At 38.2% G+C, this 24,222-nt stretch overlaps 1 protein-coding gene across 10 annotated transcripts in view; it reads left to right on the top strand.

Moving 5' to 3' along the window:
- LOC132151655 (forkhead box protein P1-B-like) overlaps positions 1-24,222 on the top strand; it is a 158,910-nt gene that overhangs the window by 115,574 nt on the left and 19,114 nt on the right. For 9 of the 10 annotated variants that reach the window (XM_059559927.1, XM_059559930.1, XM_059559928.1 and 6 more), the window contains 5 exons: positions 948-1,085; positions 1,986-2,078; positions 11,587-11,728; positions 18,856-19,048; positions 23,871-23,978. In XM_059559927.1, the coding sequence (XP_059415910.1) occupies positions 948-1,085; positions 1,986-2,078; positions 11,587-11,728; positions 18,856-19,048; positions 23,871-23,978 (674 nt within the window). The remainder of the gene's footprint in view (positions 1-947; positions 1,086-1,985; positions 2,079-11,586; positions 11,729-18,855; positions 19,049-23,870; positions 23,979-24,222) is intronic. The other variant, XM_059559934.1, reaches the window with a different exon arrangement.

The raw sequence follows: 24,222 nt of genomic DNA on the forward strand, positions 1-24,222 counted from the left end.
ATCAGGAGCAGATGTGAGACATACATCTGCGATCTCGCACACGCTCGCTAAAACACGCTGGGGATATGTTAACAGTTGCAAATGCCCGCCGCTATCAAGTTCAGCACAGACGTGGTTTGTCACCCAATGTCACAAAGGAGATTTTAATGGCGTGGAGTATCAGAGAAAAGCTGACACTGAGACACACACGTATACTGTATTCATGCAGCCTCTCCTCTAATTAAAGACCCCTGTCAACAGCACGAGGACCCTCTCAATGCCAGCACACGTCATTTTCCTTTCCAGCCATAATATGTTCATCCTTTTTATTCAGCTTGAGCTTGTTTGAATGCCCTTTAATGTGTGTTTTGATATATTTTTTTTTAGAGAGGGGGGATTGTTTTTCCCTCCATACTCATGAATTGTTTTTGATGAACTAACAAAGCACACAGTCGACAGCACATCCTGCATTTATTCGTGTTAATTGATATTCAGTGATTTTAAGATTATGTACACAACGATATGGTACACAGAGAGGTGTGACCAATTTTAGTGAAGTATCACAGGGACAAGACGTGGGGGGCAATCATGAAAAAAAATTGAAAATACAAAATGTATTCACACAGTCACAAGCAAAACATGGACAGCACTCCAGAATAATGGCCTGTGGCCTTGTCAGTGGAGTGGGACGTTTGATGATGGGGACGTTCTGTGGTTGTTCTACTGTGTTTGTGTGTGTGTTTTGTATCTTTCAGTCTCCTCTATCAGTCAATGCAGCTTTGGCTTCTCGTATCAATGCTTCTGAAAGTTCCTCAGGTGGTTTTAGAGAAACAAATCTTGATCTTCATCTGGTGACAGGTTACTGACAGGATACGTTATCTTTAGTGTATGTGTTGTAGTATATGTATTTTGTGATTATCCAATTGCCATTGTATTCATATGACTGTCCTCTTCCTGTGTTTGTGTAGGTCCCAGTTTCTGTTGCTATGATGACACCACAGGTCATAACTCCTCAGCAGATGCAGCAGATCCTCCAACACCAAGTTCTGAGCCCACAGCAGCTCCAGCTGTTACTGCAGCAGCAACAAGCACTGATGTTACAGCAGGTGCGCACTGTCGTTCTGTTTCAGAGCATGGACATTTCTCCTGTTTAAATCTCTTTTCTTCTGTTCGAGTGTGATTTGTATAATTATTGATATTATTATTATTATTAATATCATCATCATAATAATACAATAAAAATGAATACAGCAGGTATTATAGTCTGTTAGTCTTGTAGAAACATATTGGGCATATTTCAAACAGAGTTTTGTACTGTAAATATTATAATTATTATTATTATTATTATAACAATAATAAAATAATACAACAGGTAAATATAGTCTGTTCATCTTGTCTAGTTCGTTTTAATATGATGTGCATATTTCAACCATTTTACAATGGTTTCAACAAATCAGATTTTAGAGCTAGAACTATTATTTATTATTTAATTAATTGGCAAAAGAATGCCCTACAAACAGTTAATTTCTTTTACATTGCATTGAGCATACAGTACATCCCTCTCTTTAATCTGCTTTAACTGTTGTCTACATGACCAACAAATGGGCAAAAAAAAAATATTGTTTTACAAGAATTTGAAATATTCTAATGAAACAACTTGTACAGGTCTATGGTAAATCTGTGACAGATGACTCAAAGAATTCCCTTCATTCTGAATATGAACTCTTGACTGTAGGCTGTTCCTGATTATCAGGAAATTTTGGGTTTTGAAATGAGTGAGGGATCTGTAAACAAACTCACAGATGTTCACAATTTGATGTTCAACTTCTGTTCTTATTCAAAGCGTATTAAGTATTATTATGCCACAAATATTTAATATAGAATAATTTAGGTAATGTACTGTAACAAAATGTCTTAATTCTAAGGATCAGAGTGGGGGGAAATAAAAAAAACATAACAGAAGTACTGAAGAGGTGTTTTTAGTTTATGACTGTGTTACTTTGCAGCAGCAACTCCAGGAGTTCTACAAGAAACAGCAAGAACAACTCCACCTTCAGTTCATCCAGCAGCAGCATGGCAGCAAACAGCAGACTAAAGAGGTATGCTGGCTGTATTACTTTACACAATGTGTACACTCAGCCCTGGTGTTCATTACCTGCCCCCAGTGCATCCAGCAGCTGTTTCCCACCAGCAGAAGTGCAAAAGCAAAACTATTCCAGCACCACTGTTTTTATTTTGAGTTTTGCCAATGGGAAGAACCCTTTCCCGCTCTTCTATTTCTACACCAGCAATAAGCGCTAACATCTTTTTCTGTTTATTTTCATATTCTGTTTTAAACAGTTGTGATATAAAATTTATTTATTTGATGTTGCCCCTCCAATATAATCTATTTTTTCCAGAATAATTAGAATTTAGATTTTTTTTCCCCCTTCTTTTGGAAGGTAGTCACTTACATACTGAAGAGGATTAGGGCCAAGCAATAATAATAATAATAATAAAAAAAACATTTAGATATTAAAGTCATTATAATGCGAGATTAAACTCATGTGTTGTCTAAATCATAAATCATAAAATGTCTAAATGAAATTGTGAGAAAAAAGTTTTGGTGTTTCGAGAAAAAATAAATTAAATGTTGAGAAGAAACTCATTAAATTACTAGAATAAAGTCGAAATAACATTCTGAGAATAAACACACTTGTGTCATGTTCATTTCATCTCGTTGGACTGCTTTGCAGTGGCGCAGGTCATAGAGAGCAATGCTTGTAGATAATAGCATATGCTGTCGACCAGAGTTCGAATCTGCCTTTTGCCAAGCTTGCGCATCTTCCTTTTTTCATCACATATCACATCGGATGCTTTTAACACTGAGTGAAAATAGTGATATATTTTATTTACTCTAAGTGACAACAGCAGCATTTTTAATGATGTGCCATTTAGACTACGTGAAAATAGTGAATTTATTTACGCTATGTAAAACTAACAGATCTTTGCAATAAGTGTAAATAGTAATTAGATGCTATTTATACTAGGGGTGGGCACGGATAGTCGAACATTCGAATATTCGTTCTGCTCTAATTATTCGATAAAAAAAAAATGATATTCGAATTTCGCAAAAAAAAAAAAATTACAATTAAGGCTAATTTGGTCACTTTCTGTGATTCTCCATGGCATATTATTTGAAGATGTATGCAAGCAAAAAATAATTAATGAATGAATAAGGGGCCGTTCACATATCGCGCCTAAAAACGCGTGGAAAACGCTGGACGCGCGGCTTTCTCCTCCTTTCCAAAGCGCTCGGGCAGAAGCGCTCCTGAGGCGTCTGCCGTTGCTAAGCAACAATGACGCGCTCTCTCCATGAAACAGCAGAAATTTCAGCAAAGGATAAATGGATTTGGAGCACAAAAAATCGCTTTCAGTAGCTCTGCTACTAAATTTATTTACTTATTATAAATGGCAATCCATATACAGCTATGATCAGCTGTTCCTTCATCTTGGCTGAGCTTTCAACGTTACGGGTAAGGATGAAGCTGAATGTTTAGTTCTTGTCTCATGACCCGCGGTGCGCTCGCGGCATTCTGAAAAGTTGAGATGTTTTTATCTCGATGCGGAGCGGACGCGCCTGGAAAAAACGGGCGCGTCACACCTCGTGCGCATCGCGACCGCATCGCTTCCATTATGAGCGCGCATACCGCGCGCCTACATTGGAAATAACGAACTTGAGCGCGTAAACATGCGACAGGCCCCTAAGAACTGCGGTCTTCTACAGTACTTCAAATATGCCGTGGAGAATCACAGAAAGTGACCCAATTCAAGAACACTGTTGCAGAATCTCTCAAGCAACGAATAAACACCGCTAACTTGGAGAATGCAGTGAAAACTCATCTTCACGTCTGCCCTAGACCCTCGGCACAAACATCTCAGGTTTCTCGATGAAAACATGAGAGAAGAAAGAAAAAAAAACATTTTTGAACATTATCAGAACATTTTCCTTGATGCGAGTGGTGCGTCACTCACCAACGATGAAGATGATGCTATGCTCACTCATTGGAAAAGGCTGAGCCAGTTTTTCAGCGATGATTACAGAGAGTCCAGCCCAGACGAGTGGGAACAGTTCTTGCTGGAGCCATGTATTCCACCAGATGAGGATCCCATTCAGTGTTGAAACGAAAACACGAAGCGCTTCACAAAACGTAGTCGGCCGGCCTTATTGTTATCAGACTAAGGAGCCGACTTTCCCCCGATCATGTTTACATGCCCGTATTTCTTAACAAGAACATGTAAAACAATAGAAAAAAAGAAAAAAAGACTTGCTGACAGTTTAAAAGTTTAAAAGTTAAGTTTAGGCTACGTTCTACAATAGCCTAATTGCTGCAGGCTGCTGTAAGTTTTTTCTTTCTTCACTTTTTTTTTTTGCTTTTAATCTGTAGGCCCTACTTTTGTTTGTTTGCACGCATTGTTAAAGGTTTTCAGCTACAAAACACGATGTGTAATGTTCAAGCTTATTGTGTGTACGCTTGTTCAAAATGACGGAAACAATAAATGTTGCTGAAAAATAACGTCTTTCTCATTAAACTTAATTTAAATAAACGAATATTCGTTTTTTTGTGAGCTCAAATATTCGAATTTGATATTTGCAGAAAACGCCCATCCCTAATTTATACTTATAAATAGTGACAGATACTATTTCCACCTCAGTATTGTTGTACATTAACAGGACACAATAATAACATAGTGCAAATTATTTTATTTATTAAAATTATTCAATAGAAGCTGCCTTACTGTTAAAAAGTCTTCCCTATAGCCTACTAACCCCTAAACCTACCCAATTAATACAACATTATTAAACGGTCATTGGCAAATGATTTCTACTTTTCCGATGTGATATGTGATGAAAAAAGGAAGAAGCGCGAGTTTTGCAAAAGGCGGATTTGAAATTTGGTTGACAGCCTAGGCTTCATTCACGAGCATTGGTCTCTACAACCTGTACCACTGCAAACGCTGATCAACACTGTCCATGAGATAAATTGAACATGACATGAATGTGTTTGTACTCAACATTTAATTTTTTAACTTTTTTTCTCGTAATTTAATGAGTTTATTTTTAACTTTTAATTGAGAAATTTTTTTCTTGAAATTTAACAAGTTTTTTCTTGAAACACAACTTTTTTTCTTGAAATTTAATGAGCTTATTCGCAACATTTTATTTCAAAATTTTTCTCAAAATGTAACGAGTTCAATTTCACATTAGAATAACTTTAATCTCAATATGGTTTTATTTTTTTTATTATTGCTTGTCCCTAATCCTCTTCCGTACTTACAGTCGCCAATGCAGCATTTATTTGATCAAAAAAACAGTAAAAGCAGTGATATTATAAAATATTATTGCAATTTTAAAATGTAATTTATTCCTGTGATGGCAAAGCTGAAGTTTCAGCAGTCATTATTCCAGTCTTAAGTGTCACATAATCCTTCAGAAATCCTTCAAAAAAAAAAAAAAAAAAAATTGAAGTTCAAAAGAACAGATTTTTTTGAGCGGAGTATATATTTGGTGGAAAAATCTGTGTAGTTTTGTCACAGTAAAATGTATTAAATCAATCTAAAAGTACAGTTTTATTTGCCAAAATATTTAATAAACAAACACTTGTGATTGAACAAGAAATTGGTGTGCAGAATCCGAATAGATTATTTTATGAGTGCTCTGTGTACAATATGACCAGATTGAATGGTACATGAGGCTTCCCCATTGACAGAAATACAGCACAGTTGTAGTATATCTGAAGTCTTCTACCTCTTTGTCTTTCTCTGTCTTCTTTCATTTTAAGGCTGTATCACCAGCTTTGTTTCTGGCTGCTCTAATGACAGCAGGATAAGGCAATGCTCTGGACAAAAGAAGCGATTATCGCACGGTCAAAAGCAGTTCAAAGACAATAAGAGTTTCACTCTTTAACTTCCCCACCGAAAGCTTAGAGCTTAAACTGTAACAGGAGAGCGAGTGTATAAATTAAGGCGAACGTTATAAAACACACACACTTCAAAGTCCCCCAACTTGCTAATTAATGTACTGGGGGCTTCAGTTTGGACAAGTTGTGGTGCGTTGCCTCCATAAATCAATGCAACAGGACTGTTTCTCTTGCCTCTGACAGAAGCTGTCACTCTTACTCTCTTTCTCTCTCTCTGGTGTCAGAAGGACACGAGGGGAAGGGGGTCTAAAATAGGAGGGGGGTTGAAAGAGAGAAGGTGGCACCGTCAAAAGAAGAAACAATTGATCAGCTGAATGGAACGTGACGAACAGGAAGAAAAACACCATTTTAAAGAGTATTATGTATGATCACAGGAATTTGATGCAGCCCTCAAGAGGCTCTCCTCCGTCTGCGCGTGTTTTTCTCTATCTCTCTCTCTTGCGCCCGCTCCCTTTCTCCCCCTCCTTTGGCTTTCTCTCGTGCAGTCATCAAAAGATGGAATACGAATTGTTGCAGCGACTCCCCCCACGGGGGTCAGACAATAACCCCCCGCTGCTGCTTTGTGCCTCTTTTATTTAAAAGACAACAAAATTTCTTAGGTTTTCAAAGATTTTTAACTTTGGATTAGAGAAGATGCAATAAAAGGGCCTGCCAGCGTCAGTCTAGATCATGTTGTCATCCTCTCTGTTCTTGCCTTTCTCGCGTGCCACTCCGAGTTAACCTCCCGTTTGCAAGCTGGGCCGGCGTTAACACTTCAGTTAACACTTGTGTGCCAAGAAAGATCTCGAGTGGTTCATGCTGACATACATATGAAAATAAACACACTTTATTATGTGGTGCAACTTTTATCACAAACTGATACTCTAATACAGTCCAATCAAATCCAAATGGAATCAATTGAAATTGTTTTATTTTTAATTTTGTGTCAAAATTTAATGTAATTTTGAGCCTTTTAAAGTTAAAAGTAGATCTCTTACATAATTTTATTTGTAAAGAGCATGGTGTTTTCTGTCAATTTCCATGGACTTTTTTCTTTTAATTGTCCTGATAATGAAAAATAAGATTAGGGTAATGTGATCAGGACATGACCTGGAACTGAACCTGCTTCTCTGTAGGAGCACCACAGCATGCATATGTTGCACTACCATTGCGCTAACCATTGACATTAAAACATTTGTATGTCCAAAGCCTCATGATTAGAGTTAGAGCAGGGAGAAAGAGAGAGAAAAAGAAACAGACCTTTGACAGGCAGATGGGTGGACCATAAATGAGAGAGGAAAAAAAAGAGAGCGAGCACTTTATCGGGCTGTTTTAGATCTGTTCTGGGTCTGAAGGTTGACCTGTTCACGGCTGTGCTTCGGGACCTTTTTTGTGTGCCTTCTGTTTGGAGAAATAAACACAAAGTGAAGTGAACCTGTGTTTGGGAAGAGGGTGCGGCACATAGCCAACAAATGTACCAACAAACATGCACACACACAAACACGTGACCGTTGGGGTCCATATATTTTTACTCTGTCCCTCAGAAACCTTCAAAGGAACCGTCCTGTGATTATGGCTGATGTTTAGCCATTGTTATAATGCAACGAGGAGGTCATAAACAACAGTGTTAACATTGAAAGGGGTCAACGGAAGGGTTCAATAGCCCTGTATCTCCAACACATCTTCCATTTATTTTGACTGAGAGGTGACTGGGCATGTTAGATAATTTCCTGCAATTTATCGTTCTGACAACGCAACAGTTCGTTCGCCCATTACTCCCTCTTCTTCAGTCTTTCAACAACCTCTTCTCCCTATTTCCCTTCCACTTTTTCTAACTCTCCCCCCTCTTCCTCTCAAATTTCCCCAGTCCTATTTTACTTTCCTTTTTCTTGAAACTCCATTCCATCTGTCCAGATGTAAATGATATATTACCATCTTTGAATATTCAATAAATGTGTTAACACGTTAAGATTCCTTTAACCTGTTAACCTGCACCCCGACGCCCTCGTCCTCAAAGCCTCTCCCACACGCACATGCAAGTGATTATGAATAGATTAAATGAAACAGGACACATTTAATCTTGACAAACTATGTATCATTATAAAGATCTAAGCCTCAAGCATCGACGACAGATCGCTGTTTTTCAATGGAAAGCTTATAAAGACTGTATTTGCTACATTTGTGTAAGGAGTTCACATAAAAAAATAAACATTGAAAACGCTGTACATACCAGATCCGTCGTAATAACGAGTCATAAACACACCCACAGCTGTAAATCCCGGTTTAGTTAGAAAGGTAAGGGTCCACTGAACGACATCTCATGAAGCACGTTTAGTCCAACGAAGCATTAACGTTGTAATATAGATCATAATTCCTTTGTTTACATTTCATTTCTTCAGCGAGAGAATTGTTTGCGTCCGTTATGGAATAACTCACGGTCGAAAACTGCGTCTTGGTAGTAAAAACACGGCACGGTTTGCAGCGTACAGTGTCACAAACAGAATGAGGCGATCCACCGGAAAAAAGAATGAATGAAAAATAGGCGGAAAATAGTTTATTTGAATTTGGCGCTCTCTCCTCAGAGCTGGTGACGCGCTCTGACGCACCTGTCAGCTGATGGAGGCGGAACTTACAGCGATCGCAAATTCCTGGCTTTCTTTTTATTTTAGAGAGTTTTTATATATGTGAGAGTGTGTTTTATGTTGAATGTGAATGTATGTGCATGATTACAATCTGTTTGAGTGCAAATCAGCCCAAATCAGCTCGCTATTACTGAATGGTCACGGCTATCAAAGTGAACGCGTCTATATGAATAGGGAGAGTGGATTATTTACTTCGGCACATTTGTGTTATTACCATCTGTATACGGGGCCATCAGCACATCAGCACTTATTTGCATCGTAATTCATTGTAAAATATGCATCTCTAGCAATCTCAGGATGTTCTATATTGGCAAACAATGTTAAATCTTTTTTTATTTTTCTTATTATTCTTATTTTTCTTACTCAAATTATTCTTATTGTATTTTTCTACTGCTCAAATAAATCATTTATATGATGTCTAAGTTTATGTCTAGTGTTTTATAATTGAAAAAAACTATGCAGTGGTATGTTTACTGACTAAATAGTTTGTAGAAGCCTTCAATACTATTGGGAAATATATTTTCTTATATTTGGGGGGGGGGGTGTAGACATAGTCTCAGAAAAATATTTGCAGGAGTCTCATTTTTCATGATATTTTATTCAGATTTGAAATAGAAACTCATGAGACATGTGGCTTTCAACCCATTACTTTTCTAGATTGCTCCAGGACTTATTTCATGTATTTTTATATCAAATAAAAAAATATTTAAGAGTGGTAAAAAAAATTCAAGGCACTTTTATTGTCTATAACTTTTAATATTTTTGAGCATTATCAAATCTGGTTGATAAAAAGTGAAGCCCAAAGGGTCTTCTTTCTAAAGACACCACAATTATGTTTGTAACACACTGAAGTAGGAAACTATTACAATTATAAGTTCGTTAGAGCACTTTCAGCTGTGAGTAAGGTGACCACCCGTCCCGCGTAGCGCGTGCGCGCACAGCGTTTGAAGCCCAATTCATGCGTCCCGCAAATTGAGACTGTGTCACGCAAAATCAATGCTTGCTCAAAAAAAGTTGATGGCTCTATATCCTCAAGCCCCAGGCAGCCAAACGAACATTACTTGACAGTTCAGCACGCTACTGCGAGAGCGGGAGCGAGCGAGTTTGAATGAGAGATGAAGTTTACATCTTTATTATTGCTGTTTTAACTTTTTTCCTACATTATTTATATTAAAATATGTTATGTAGGCAATAAATCAGTTTACTATTTGACTAATTTACTGAGGTGGCATCGTTGTTAACTTACAAAAATTATAATTTGGTGGATAATTGACATTTTTCCGTTAATAACAGGTAGTGTATTCCGATGTAAAATTAACAGTCGCCTGTGGACGCTCAACAACCATCTTATCTGAGCTCAAAACGCTGCTTGAGCAAGTGTCAAGATACTAAAAGTAATAAATACATAATTATGAACGTTTATGTGTGTTTATTTTTGTTCTCAGTACGTTATTTTAATAGCAATTAATGATTATGAACATAAAAGCATTACAAAATATATATATATATATATATATATATATATATATATATATATATATATATATATATATATATATATATATATATATATATATATATATATATAATATTATTATTATTATTATTATTATTACTATATACTATCGATGAAACCACAAAGCTGACGCGGGAGGTATGTATAACTGCAATATAAAGTAATTTTGAGTATTATTGCTATTAGTATTATTTTCTAAAATTAGGTAGATGTAATATAAAAGTACACATGGCAATGTTTTTGCAACAGCTCCAAGTCTCACGCGCAGTGTAGGTTATACGTCACTGTCCGAATCCGTTCACTTATTTATTTATTCACTCCTTCCTGATATAGTGAACTCAACTGCCATAAACTATATAGGGATTAGTGAATGAGTGAATTCCCTTCCCTTGAGTTGTGATGTCAGACTTTTTTTTTTTTACTTTTCCTGTGGTGTTGAGCAACTACAATTCATTTTAATCCTATAATTTTATATTATAATTTATTTAAAGTGAATAAATTGTAATGAAAATTTAATAAAATAGCTAAAGTAAATCATAAGTGGAAGTGCATCTGTCAATTCTGTCATGAGCATACATCAGCAATTACACATGTTTAGGGGAATAGGGCATTATTAATATACCATGTAAGGTGGTATGTGCTAGAAATGGGTAAACCACTATCAGTGAGTCTGCCCATGGGGTGTCCCACATTGTCCCTCAGAAACGTACCCCTTGTCCCCCCTTGGGCTTATTAGCAGGTGGTCACCCTAGCTGTGAGTCCCATAATGGGGGGTGCTGACTAACAGGTTAACATGCTTTTTAAGGCATTAACATGAAAAGCATTAAAAACATGTTGTGAAAATGAAATAAATATTTATATTTAAAATATCAATGCATTGAACCTTATTGTAAATCTTGTAACATTTCAAGACATTCAATCAAATTTGACCGTGTTTATTTTATGCATAAATATCTTGATCTTGAATTTCTGGCACACTTCACATTATAGAAAAAATATAATAATGTAATTTTCTCCGTCTTAGAAATTACTTTATGCAATATACTGTAATGAGAAAATGAATCATACAATATATAATATTAACGCACACACATTGCTCAACTGGTTAACCTGTTACTTCACAGTCCTGATTTATCCAAAGGAGATGATTGGTTGGCTCACCTGGCTCTGCACTTAGACGCTGAAGAATATTATAGAGCTCTTTTCAGACACAGGTTGTTTGCGGAGTTATGAATGGTAATTAAAATCATGTGGCTTGTATTAGGAATGATTAACAACATTTCATTATTTGTCATGAGCCTCCCTGACTCCTCGTTAATTAAGAGGGGACTCGAATGTGGGAATGTACCTGTCCATGCCTCTTTGTATATATGTGTGTGTGTGTGTGTGTATGTGTGCGCGCTTAGCAGCCCTGAGTGAATAAGTATGTTTGTGCATGTGTTGACATAATTGTTTGTGAGTGTGAGGATGATATGTAGACCTCTCATCCTCTCTCCGTCTCCCTCGGCAGGTGTCTGCACAGCAGTTGGCGTTCCAGCAACAGCTGCTCCAGGTTCAGCAGCTCCAGCAGCAGCATCTCCTGAGCCTGCAGAGACAAGGCCTGCTGTCCATTCAGCCCAACCAGACTCTGCCCCTGCACTCCCTCACTCAGGGTAAGCACAGACACATCCATCGCCCTTTAAGAGGTTTGTCACACTGAGAGCAACAGGAATTACAGATAAAAAATGTACACAAAAAGTGAAACAAAATTATTCACAACATGAATTTTCAGCAGTCTCCAAGAAAATATCACCTCTTATCACACTGCTTGCCTGATAATGGACTTTTTTCTAGGTTTCCCATACTTGGAGTATGCTTTATTTAATTTTTTTGCTAAATTCAGGGGGTGGGCATTTAATGATCAAAAGTTCATATGAATACATACATGAAAAGGAAAATGTTTTTCTTTTTTGCAGTTCAGGTCCTTTCACACTGGACGCGATTTTGACACGCGAATAATTCGCGCGATGGTTTTATTTTTTGATCAGCTGTTTGTGTAATGAGTGCTTTCACCCCTAACGCGAATGTGCTGAGGCGAAAAAACGACTTTTATTTTTTTCGCTTCGATGTCGATTTTTTTTTTACTTTTGAGGCGACAAAAAGGCTTCAGCCAATCACATACAAGGAAACAAAGGTGACGTCACAGCAAAAAAGACTGCCAGACGCTGCTCAGGATCAATTGGTTCCCTGAAGTTTGTGGTTTGTCTCGTCAGATGCGGTGCCACTATCTGAAGGAGCTCCTCGAATTGTCCCACAGACATCCGAAAGTAAGTGCGGAACCGGCCATGATAAAGTTTTAGCTCCTGTACAAGATTGGCATACTCCCCTTCAGACTCTCTGTTCTTTAGGACTGGGTGCACCCAAAACCTTCTTTTCTGTCTTTTAAAGAAAATGAAAAGCTCGTCTTCACTGGATGATGATGTTGAAGTGTCCATTTTCTCAACTGTCGGCGCGAAAGTTTTGGAATGTTGAAGCTCTCTGAACGTCACAGACATCGCAAATTCGCGTTGCGGCTGATGTGAATGGTTTTGACGCGAACTATTCGCACGCAAACTATTCGCTTTTTCGTTACGCATCCGGTGTGAAAGGGCCTTTAGTGTTGATTTTTGAACATTTTACACAAGCATCCAAAATTAGGGGAAATATTGTGCTTGGTGAGAATAGGCTTTTATGTTATTTTACATTATAGTTTCTGTTGCTAATTTCTTTTAGAACCAGAAAATGTTCCACACTTCCATCACATATGAATACAGTATTTCTCTCTTTTAACTCTAATGTCTTATGTTGGCTCTCTTTCAGCCCTAAACATACTAGCACCATTGTTTTCTAACTTCAGCCCACTAAACTAATCAAAGATTAATCACTTCACAAGCAGTCAGTGAGTCAAAAGGTGTTTTTCCAGGAGGTGTATTGCTTTATTTTCTTTGTCATATTTACTTAAGGAGCAGCAACAGAATGACAAAGACTGTATTCATACTGGTTTTGTTTTGAGCTTTGTTTTTGTTTCTTTCGAAAGCTGACTGTACTCTCTCCAGGCTAAGACAAACAAGCCCATAACAAGATAAGGCCGTATAAAGGTTGGGGAGTGGGTGCTTGGGTAACACGCAAATACAAACTGTGTTTGTTCAGTCTTGTTATTGTTTGATCAGGACATACTCGGAAAGCTGATCCACTCCACATACCCAGGTTGCCTTGGGGCTGGGCGAGGCGATGCTTTTTTGATGAGAAGCCACAGGCTAGTGTCAGACAGGAGGCCATCTTAGTGAAGAATGATTTTTTTTTCCCTAACAAGTGATTAGATGACATCTCAGAGCAGTTACCCAGGGAACATTGCAAGCATGCAAGGCCCAATCAGAGGACAGTTATGAAAATGGGACAGGATACATGCTGATTTTCTACTGCAGAACACATGAGATATTGTATGCATATATAAATGTGCTTGGCAGTGAAGAGTACATTATTTCCTAGTTTAGAACTTGGTTGTCTAGTATTAGTCCAAGATAGTGGATATGCCTGATTGGGTAAATAGTTTTAAGATTCCTTGAATCGTATTGGTGGTTAAGTGATAGGAAATAGAGCAGAAAATAAACCTCTTCTATTAGACACTTATTTTTAAACTCACTTTAGTTTTTTTTTTTTTATTCATCACTAGAATCAAATGATAAAATGTTAACAATCAAATGCACATCTTTTGTGTTTAAGCAGTGCCATTTTCTGTCAAATGTCAGATTGAGATATCTTACAGGTCGCCTGGCACAGTGGCTAGTAAATTTGTGCCCAGATTTGGCTGGAATGGGGGGTAATTTCATACCCTGATTAAAACACTTGTCAGTGTGTGTGTGTGTGTGTGTGTGTGTGTGTGCGTGCGTGTCCTGCACATTTTCTGCTTCACTGTTAAAAGTTATTGATGACCTTTTTTTTCTTTCACACTCCACTGCATTCTTTCATGCTCCAGCAGCCCAGTTTTCCATTCGCGAGATGTAATCTACAACATTCAGTAGTTAGCTAAGTAGTTAGCATTGGTGTGATAGCTTGAGTTACCTCCTTATGTGTGCGTGGTGATTATGTGCTTGGGCAAGCTACTAAGCAAGATTACTCAGCAAGCGACATGGGCTGAAATTGGCTTTTTTTATCGGACCCTTTGACTTTGATGTTTAAATAAAAATCTTTTTACATCTTAATGTACATTTAATGTACAGGCACATCCAGTCGTTTTCTGCTAGATTTAAAAGACTGTTTACAAGTATGCAAGCTAGCTCTCTGGAATTGGGCGCAGACATCAAAACAATGTGTTTTAGATCGTTGTATTCGAGGTTGGATCACTTTTTGGACTTTTTGATGTAAATTTTTTGGAGAGGGTCAACTGAAGTCTGCTATGAATTACAACAATGTGTTGGAGGAGATAAAAATCATAAACTGGGTCCAGTAAGAAAAAAAGCAGTGGACTTAGCAGTTTGAGTAATAGAGTGAGAAAATAAACAGAACAGATGAATATTCAAGAAATGCAGACAGATGAGGCGTATTTGGTAGAGTTAAACCATTTCTCACCATTTAAATATGGTGTGAATCCTCTAAATAATCATTCTGATCATTCTGAGTGTGAATGAAATACAGGTGTCACTTTGGATCCTATAATAGTTGGCACAACAACAAAAAATATTTTTTGTGTGGTTTTTTTTTTTACTTATATGTGACAAAAAAAATATTTTTAGTGACTTAATTATTTTAAAATTATTTAATTTAAAAATTTACACTTTTTTATTATTATTTATCTCTAAAAATTCCTTCTTAACGCGTCAAATTAATATCTGAAATTTTTGCTTGGGTAAACTTGAGTAAATTACACTTGTGAAAAACTAAATTTTTTGTTAACAGAATTGAATTAAGGCAGAAGAAGCTTGGTCGTCTGCATTGACGTGGCTGCCGCATGTGTGTTTGTCCCTCATCTTCCACACTATTAGCCCACTCTCATCTAAATCTGTACCCAACCACACACACCTTATGAATCCCTCTAGTTCTAGAGTTCATTCTCATCCCCAGCCGCACATTAGTTAAGTTGTCCAGTCAAGGGCCACAGGATACCGACAAGACAAATTTGCCACTAATATGAAAGCAGTGAATGTGACCAGGCATGAAGTGCGATGTGCGCGCGGACCCATCAGGGGACTCCGGCCCTTCGTCCAGCCTCGCTGGCAGTGATTGATTGGCTGGCAGTACGGCACTGTTTAATAGCTTCTGTAGCATTAGGGAGGAACATATTTTAGGCCTAAGGGCTGCATATCAAAGGCCCCGGTGATCATAACCCCTTTAACAGGAGGGAGGGCAGATCTCTGCCTCACAGAACAATAAACTAATAGTAGTGTCAGTTTGCCCCCAGTGGCGTGGCGGCGGTCTCCTCGAGAAAGACCTGAGTGCGACAGCATTTTTTTATCAGGCTGCTGATGGGCCACAACTAATGTGGTTGTGAACCTTAAATCAACTTTCCGCTTGCTCAAACATGGTCACCAGGGTACCGAGGTACAAGGACAGGAAAAGGTTGAAGCAAGAGTTCGGGGCCCCTGTCTGGGTGTCGCCGCTACCTGCTGCGGTAAAAATTGAGTTGCATCGCCAGCGATCAGTCAAACGTCTCAATGACATCCATTTTTTAAAAGCACACGTGTGTATCTTTGGCTTTTAATGAGAGGATGTGCGCCACTGAAAAATGACTTTAGGGCTGTTAAAGCGATCTGGAGTTTGAGAGATGGATTTAAGGACAAAGAACTATTTTAATGCCATGTATTATCTGTGAAACAAATCTGCTACTAAATGACGATAATGCTGTGATGTTTGCCAGATTGGTTGAGAGGTCATACGAAGATATACTGTAGGCAAGACAATTTTGAGAGATACATCTGGGAAAGATAGAGACGGGGATGGAAACCAAGACATAGAGATGCAGACCTGCAGAGGAAAAAGGTTTATGAGGGGTGTCAGACACAGCAAGACAGCTTTGTCCCACTCTGTTAGCCCTCTTATCAGCTCCCCCTCCTTCGTTTGGCTTGGATTCGTTTCAGTAAACAGTGGTGTCGGGGTCACCTGGACTTGTGCGTAATTGAGGGAGAGTGGGCCGCCCTGTCAAGCACGTCGGCTAAAAATACATTGCACACTGTCATTGCACTCTAAGTGGGGGGAAAATGATTGTTCCCCTCTATGTCCAAACCCAAAAACAATCACCAGCGCCGTGACCTTCTTGAATCCACACGGGCAAGTTTTCTCTCCCTCACAATGACAACAGCAAAGACAAAAAACAATCCAGTCGATATCTTTGGACATCGCTGTCAGAGTGTCATGAGGATGTTAAAACACTGCAAAACGGCACAAAAAAGCCCAAGGAAGCAAAAGATGGCACGTGGGAAGGTTATTGATTCGTCCTGCAATAATTTCCGCTGGCTCTTTTATATGCAAACGATCTTGTGTGAATTTATGGCAGTCCTACCAGACTCATTTCACAGTTTTTAGTCTCTCTCGCTCGGTCTCTGTCTCTCCCTCTCTGGAGTCTTAGCCGCCTCATTAGCTTACTGTTCTCCATTACTGGCATAATTAAAATCTTTAGTAGCTTATCAAATTAAAAATATTTTCTGCTGATCGTATTGAGATCTTCACCTCGCCATTATTTTGCCACAACAGGAATAAATTAAGACTAAGCGATTCTTGCACCAATGTATTATGCTGGAGTGCTTGAAAGAGGCCAGTTCTGGTATCTGTAAAGATAATTATTATGAAGGAGAGAGAGTATGAGAGAGCGAGGAGGGAAGGAAAACAAGGAGACGAATGAAGATAATTAGCATTTCAAAAATCGATTTAATTGTGATGTTAAGCGATTGATTCCCCACCTCCCAAAACAGCCCCTTCCCTTTTAATTTCACTAAACATACAAAGAACTTTGTAAATTCACACAGTGGGTGCATTCTATTCAGAGATCACATTCATCTTTTTTTAGATTTGTCCAAATGCATGTATTTGTATAAATATCTTTATATTATACAGTGCTGCTCAAATGTTTGGGGTCACTAAGATTTTTTATATTTAATTTTTTTAAGAAATGTATACTTTTATTCAGCAAGTACACATTAAATTGATTATAATTGACAGTTAAGTAAGAAAAATGATGTTATGTTTTTTGAACTTTCAAGTCATCAAATGGCACTTTTCCACTGCATGGTACAGCTCGGTGCGGTTCACTTTTGAGGGGTTTTCCACTGGGTACAGTACCTAGAACATTTTTTAGTACCACCTCGGTTGAGGAACCATACCATTACCAAAACGTGACGTGTAAACTCGTACCTGTGTCACTTAACTTGTGACACAAACACAAAAGAACCACTAGAGTTAAATCAGCACAGCCAGCCAAGGATCGCACGCAAATGTTTTGAACAAGCTCACCTTTTTTAACACCCAAAAAGTTTCATTCTATGTTGAGGAAGTACAGACGTTCCTCTCATTGATAGCAGAGGAGCGGATCCAGCGAGAGCTTGATGGGGCGACGCAGAATGAAAAAGTTTTTTTTAGGAGTCGTGGCAGTAGAGGCGGTGTGACTATAAGGATATGTGGATAATCCCACCTACTCTAAAGCGATACTAAACTGCAATGGAAACGCAAACCGTGCTAAGCCGAGTCGTACCACGCAGTGGAAAAGCCGCAAAAGAATCCTGAAAAAAAGTACTGTTTTCAACATTGATAATAAGAAATATTTCTTAAACACCAATTCAGCATATTAGAATGATTTCTGAAGGATCATGTAACTCTGTAGACTGGAGCAATGACTGCTGAAAGTTCAGATTTTCCCTATATCACAATTATTTTGGATCAAATAATGCAGCCCTGGTGAGCGTAAGAGACTTCTTTCAAAAACTTTAACAAAGCATACTGACCCCAAAGTATTACATGCATAGCATCATGTCATAATATTTAAATAAATACAAATGCTTCTGAATATGATGTAGGTACTTTAAGAACATGGCTGCTCAAGTAGGCTAATTTCAGTGTTAGCTCTTCTAATTCTCATCCTGGTAGCGCTAGTCATAGAGTCAGCTACATGAAACACTTTGCGTATGTGGGTGTGCATGTAAGTGTTTGTGTGCGTCTATCACAGAATTGAAGCAACATCTTGTCTTCAAGCAATTTTTCTTCCCACTTATCTTCTCTCTTTTTTTCAAAGGATGCATGAGCCGCAGTGTGCTTGACTTGTTAAATGAGGTTTAAGTCGTCTGTGTCAATTGGAGGCGGTGCAAAACTTTAAGCATTTTGCACATTAACATGCTTTCGAGAGTATTACCCTGGGGGCTTGTTCGTTCTTTCACTTTCTCTCGCTCTCTCTCTCGCAGAGAGGGATGTTTTTTTGGTCTTGTTTTGTGTGTGTGTGTGTGAGAAAGAGCTTGCTGACTTCCTTGTCAGAGAAATAATGGTGATTATTCAGATTTCATGCCTTGTCTGTATGCTAATTATTTACTTCAAGCATGAAATGTGTGTGAATGCCAGGGAATTTCTGTACACAAACACGTTTCGCATAGCACGTAGGGGAAAAGAGCGAGCATGAGAGAGAATGGCAGAGCGAGAGGGCAGGCACCGCGTATCAGCCTGTAGTGGAATAATTAATTCCCCCCTTTTTGTTTACTGAGCCCTTGTTTTTTTATTTAATTATGCCATGAGTAGAACCAGATTAGCTGTTAATTGATTTAATTATCCAATTTGTTTGTGGCAGGCATGATTCCAGCCGAACTGCAGCAGCTGTGGAAGGAGGTGACAAACAGCCATGTAAAGGAGGAGAACAGCGCGACCAATAACGGTCACCGGGGTCTGGACCTGTCATCTCCCTCCCCCGTTCCCCCCAAAAACCACAACCAGCATGCATCCACCAACGGCCAGTACATCAGCCACTCGCTCAAGAGAGAGGGGTAAGACCGCACAGACATTGAGCCACTGGAGAAGAAAAGTTTGTTCTTCACTTTTGGTCACTGACTTCTTAGCACAGTTTGAGACACTGTTGAACTCTAGAAGATAAATTATTTATATATATTCAATTATATTGACTTCTTGGCATCGCTGAGGCATTATTACCTCTGTTGAAGGTGGAAATCCCTTCAAGGGTAGCCAAATTGATGGACAGGTACCCACAGGGCATTTCCTGCATGTGCATATTAATTTATCGCTTCGAAGTAGGCATTTTCATTAAGGGCCGGGCCTTTCTGCTTAGTCTTGTTCATCAGGGAGAGAGAATGGCACTGTTAGAATGGTTAGATTACAGTCATAAAAATAAAATCTCCTTTTTAATTATTATGACAACTCCAAATAATATTCATTTTATTTTTCTAATAATTCATTTCATTTATTTATGATATCCTAAACAAAACTTGAGCGATGTCATCAGAGCAATTATTTAAGTAACAATTCTGAATCGATGCATTTTGTACGGCAGAATGTGAATAAAGAGCAGGTAATTCAGTACAGTTTACGTATGTAAAAGTTGCACAACACAGCACAGCTTTGCTAAACACTGTAAAGCCTCTTTAAAGCTCTGACACAAAGATTTATTTGGAGGAAGCATTGCATCGCTCTGTCTTTAAGGAAGAGATTAATTTAGCTTATAACACATTTGCTTGTTTTCATGTGCTCAGGCCTGATCTTTGAACGGCTGGTGCGAAGCCTCCAGGCACTGTGAGCTCATTTATTTGTCTCTCTCTCTCTCTCTCTCTCTCTCTCTCTCTCTCTCTCTCTCTCTCTCTCTCTCTTTACATCTGACTTAGATTTGGCTGATCAAAACCAACGTGTCATTATGAAAGCAATGCGTATGAAAACACATTTAGTGCTGCAAAACAAGCTTAAGCTGAAGATAAAGGGAGAGTTCATGTACATGTATAGCTCCTTTTTCAACTAGTGAAGAGCAGAATGGAGTTCATGACAGGTTCAACATGACAAGGGTTATTTAAACTAGCAATAATGTCACTGATGCTGTGTGGTAATAGGCACTCTTTCTTTCTTTCTTTCGTTCTTTCTTTCTACAATTCCATTAAACTTTATTTGGAGTACTACTTGTTCACAATATACTCCATTTTTAATATTAAGCTTGAAATTAGATTTAATGTCACTATAAATGAAGATTGTATGATCTTTGAATAATATCTGTCTTTAAATGCAAGATATTTAAAGTGTACTGACCTGGCCAGTAGAAAAAATCCATAGCGTTGATCCCTGCTAGTGAAGAGACACAGTAAAAGGTTTAAAGATCTTCTAATCTACTCTTTAAAACTAGAATGATTGTTTGCTTTTGCTTTGAAATCATACTAGTGGACAGAAAGGTTCCCCTAATTGAATAGTCACCCAGTTATGCTTTCTAGGTAGGCAGCTCACTAGTTTTTAATCAGAGCCTCTCTATTATATTTCACTAGCTCTTTTTCTCCCTCTCTCCACCAAATTGTAAAAGTCTATCACCCCGTTTCCTCAAAGTGCATAAACAACTAGTACTCCATCACAACACCACAACTCTTTTGTGCCTTAGTAGGCTTGAAACACTCAAAAATACATGCTGGAAAACTGTTTCACTCCATGCCTCTCACTCTGTGTCAGAGATTAAAGAAGACGTCAACAGCAGTTTAACACTAATGCTGTGAAGAAGACATTTTGTAGATTGAGTATCTCAGATCTGTCAGAAAAAGGGAGCAGGTGATCACCCCTCGTTCTTCCATCCGTTAGCTGACAAATTAGTGCTGGAAATACATCCAAATCATTACTATTCACATGCAAAAGCACATTAAAGAGACAGTGCTAATAACATGGCGCTGTGATGATTTTCTGTGTAGCATTAAAATCCGTGTTCTTTTATTAGCAAACACATGCTCCATCACTACACCTTACAGGGTATCCAAGAAAATGTAATACATTTTTCATCTTTAGAAGCTTCGTTGCTTGGAATCCAAGGTTTTGAGTGGAAGAAATGAAATGTCATCCTTGCACATGAACGTTAATGAACTTTTAATTGATGCGGTTTTCCCAAGTCCCTCTTTGTCTTGAAACAGGCGGGCGGCTGTGCGCTGATGGACTCTGCCCTAGCTCTCTCAGATTGGTTTACCGCCGTGGTCTTAAGCAACGTGCAGGCCGTTTCATGTGTCATATAAAATCTGGCCAGTCGCTGCGACGCCTGCAACTAAAACCTTAAGTGCATCCAGCGGCATCATTCACTGTCTTTTCACTTCCGTCTTAAAGGAAGGAGAGAGAAACTCAATCACTTTGTGCATGTTTAGACGCGATGCTCCCCTGCTTTTAGCAGCCTCCATCGTCTCCCACTGGTGCCTGCACAGAGACAACCACCACATGCACACCCAAATATGATAAAAGCCTTCGACGTGTCAGTCCACCCGACCCATCGGTGCTCAGATAAGGGACAAAAAGCACTCATGAACCTGTGTGAACCTTTCTAAGGTGATTGGAAATGAGGTGTGTGCTATCTGACCCAAGCCCACTGGGCCAATAACTCATTTATTTATTTACTTTTATGTTTTCAGGCTCTGGGACTGGTTTAATAAATATACAGATGGCTTCCATTTCAGCATTTTTAGTTCTTGTCATTGGAAGGAAAAGAGTGTCACCTTGTTTGAGTCGCCCCACTTCATTCTCCTCCCAGAATCCTCTAGGAATGCTACACTCGGGGGAATTAAAACCCAGACAATTTGTTTTAAAAAGATAAATAATCAGACCCATCCCCCCCCGCAAACGAGCCCCTTAAACTTCCTTTTAATTGATCTTCAACTCTGCAAATGATAATTAAAACATTTGATGGGGGTTGGGAGGGGACGTTTGGTTGGGCATAATGTAGAGGATTGAGGCAGGGGTCCGGGGATTCGCCAGTAGACTTAGAGGAGGAGGTTGTCTTTGATGATTACTCAAAGACAACCTCCAGCCAGAGTAATAGTGTTGTGACAAAGTGCTCAGTTCCCATCTGAGCACTCCAGATGTCAGACCTCTCTTCTTTTTCTTTAGGTTGGCTATGATGATACTTAAATGCTCAGTGCATGATAGTACAATCCTAAACCATAATGTAATGAAAGATGATAGGACAGAGCCGAGCTGCCTCACAGAAAAGCATTTAGGCTGTTGCTGTTTGAAGGATCTAAATGTACATGTGGTGGTGTTTTTGATGTGCTGGGACATTTTTTTATTATTTATTTATTGTCCCTTTTTAACTTTTTTTTGTTTATTTATTTAATTTAAATTTAGTTTATTTATTTATTTATTTAATTTATTTATTGTCCCTTTTTTTTTTTTTTTTTAACCTTGAATGCAAGACAGATAGCACCTTTTTGCTTGTATAATTTATATATTCAAGTTTGTCTTTTTGTGTTTGTCTTATTTTTAAATAAAGAACTGGAAAAGTTACCACACTTACACACTTCCACAGACAGACATGATCACTGACAAGCTTTGACTCTTTGTATGTGTTGTTTTATGTACGAAATGGATGAGGTCAGTTTAGAAAGAAAACTAAAGGTGTCTTTCAGTCTTCCTCGGAGTTATCATTTAAAACCATTTAGTCATCCATTGTTTCCTGAATCATAAGCCTTCAAACTTTTCACAACCCATCTCAAATTTATATCTATAGCCTATGTTATCTTAGACACGATTCTTGTTTGAAAGAAAACAGTTAGTTATTCAACATGTATATAGATATTCAACATTTTTATTAAAAATGAAAATGGTTGCCTTAATATGTTAATGCATATGTTTTAGTTGGTTTTAGTTTTTTGGCACTTTTTATATTTTACATCAGAAAATATAACTGTTATAAGATTATTATCTTGAAATTGCTATGTTTTGTCTTTTTTGTATTTCATTGCATTGATAAAACATGTTTTATACCTATTTTGTTAAAGGTCTTTTTTTATTAAATCCTGATAAGTGAAGCTATTGAGGGTTTGCTGTTTGAATAGGTCTAAGCTTTATGTTATATTAATTCAGGAATATATTAAATTAAACAAATGCTACTACATTTCAAATGACACTTATGAAATTGAGAGAAAAATAAATAGGTGGATCTTCGCTCCTAAGCTTTCTTGTGCCTGCGGTGTAGTTCATATGAAAGCATGCTGCACTGATCTGTTGACGACCCTGTGCAAGCGAATAAATTGATAACAGGTGGGGTGTGTTTACTGTTTGCGCTTGGCGAGAGCATGCCAGATGGATTTGGGAGCTTCCTATTGTGGGAAACACTTGTTGCTCCAGGTGGATGGCAGGGGCCACGGTTCAGTGGTCAGGGCTAAAGGACGTGCTGTCTCTCAGAGCCTCGTGCTGACTTGATCAAAGCATTCCTCTGTGTGCATCAGAGGAGACCCATAATTGGCTATTGATTGGCCAGCACCAGGAAACTCAGAGGCTTTGATAGGCTGACAGTTCCACCTATGCTGAAAGCAGAGATCACATGGTTGCGCTGATCACACACTTCCTGTTGTAGTTAGTGTTCATGTGAGAGTCAGTGCTGAGTCAATAAAACAGCACTCTGTGTTTTTTTTTTTTTTTATTTTTTTTTTTTTTTGTGCGGAAGGGGAAGGTTTCTTTATTAGTTGTCATATTTTAGTGGATAAGTCATTAATGTTTAATTAATTAGTATTATGGAGATTAATTACTCTTTAGCCTCTTTCATAAAATGATTCCAATGATGCGTGAATGTGTTGTGTATCAAATATTAGCAGCCTTGATATCACAATAATGTGTCTTTTCTTCTTGTAGATCATTGTTGGATGATCATTCTCCTCACAGTCACCCTCTCTATGGCCACGGAGTCTGCAAATGGCCAGGATGTGAAGCTGTGTTTGAAGACTATCAGTCATTCCTGAAGTAAGTATCTCACATACACACCCACACCTGGAATAAAAAATAATTGTGGTAGCACTTTATTTTACAGTCCTGTTCCCCATGTACATACTATGTACTTATTATAGTAATTACAATAACTATGTAATAACTAGGTACTAACCCTGAACCTACCCCTTACCCTACCCCATGTATTTACCTTGTATTACCAGAACTTTCTTAGATAAATACACTGTAAGTACACTATAAGTACATGTAAGTACACATA

The sequence above is a fragment of the Carassius carassius genome, chromosome 10 (assembly GCF_963082965.1).
Source record: "Carassius carassius chromosome 10, fCarCar2.1, whole genome shotgun sequence".
NCBI lineage: Eukaryota > Metazoa > Chordata > Actinopteri > Cypriniformes > Cyprinidae > Carassius > Carassius carassius.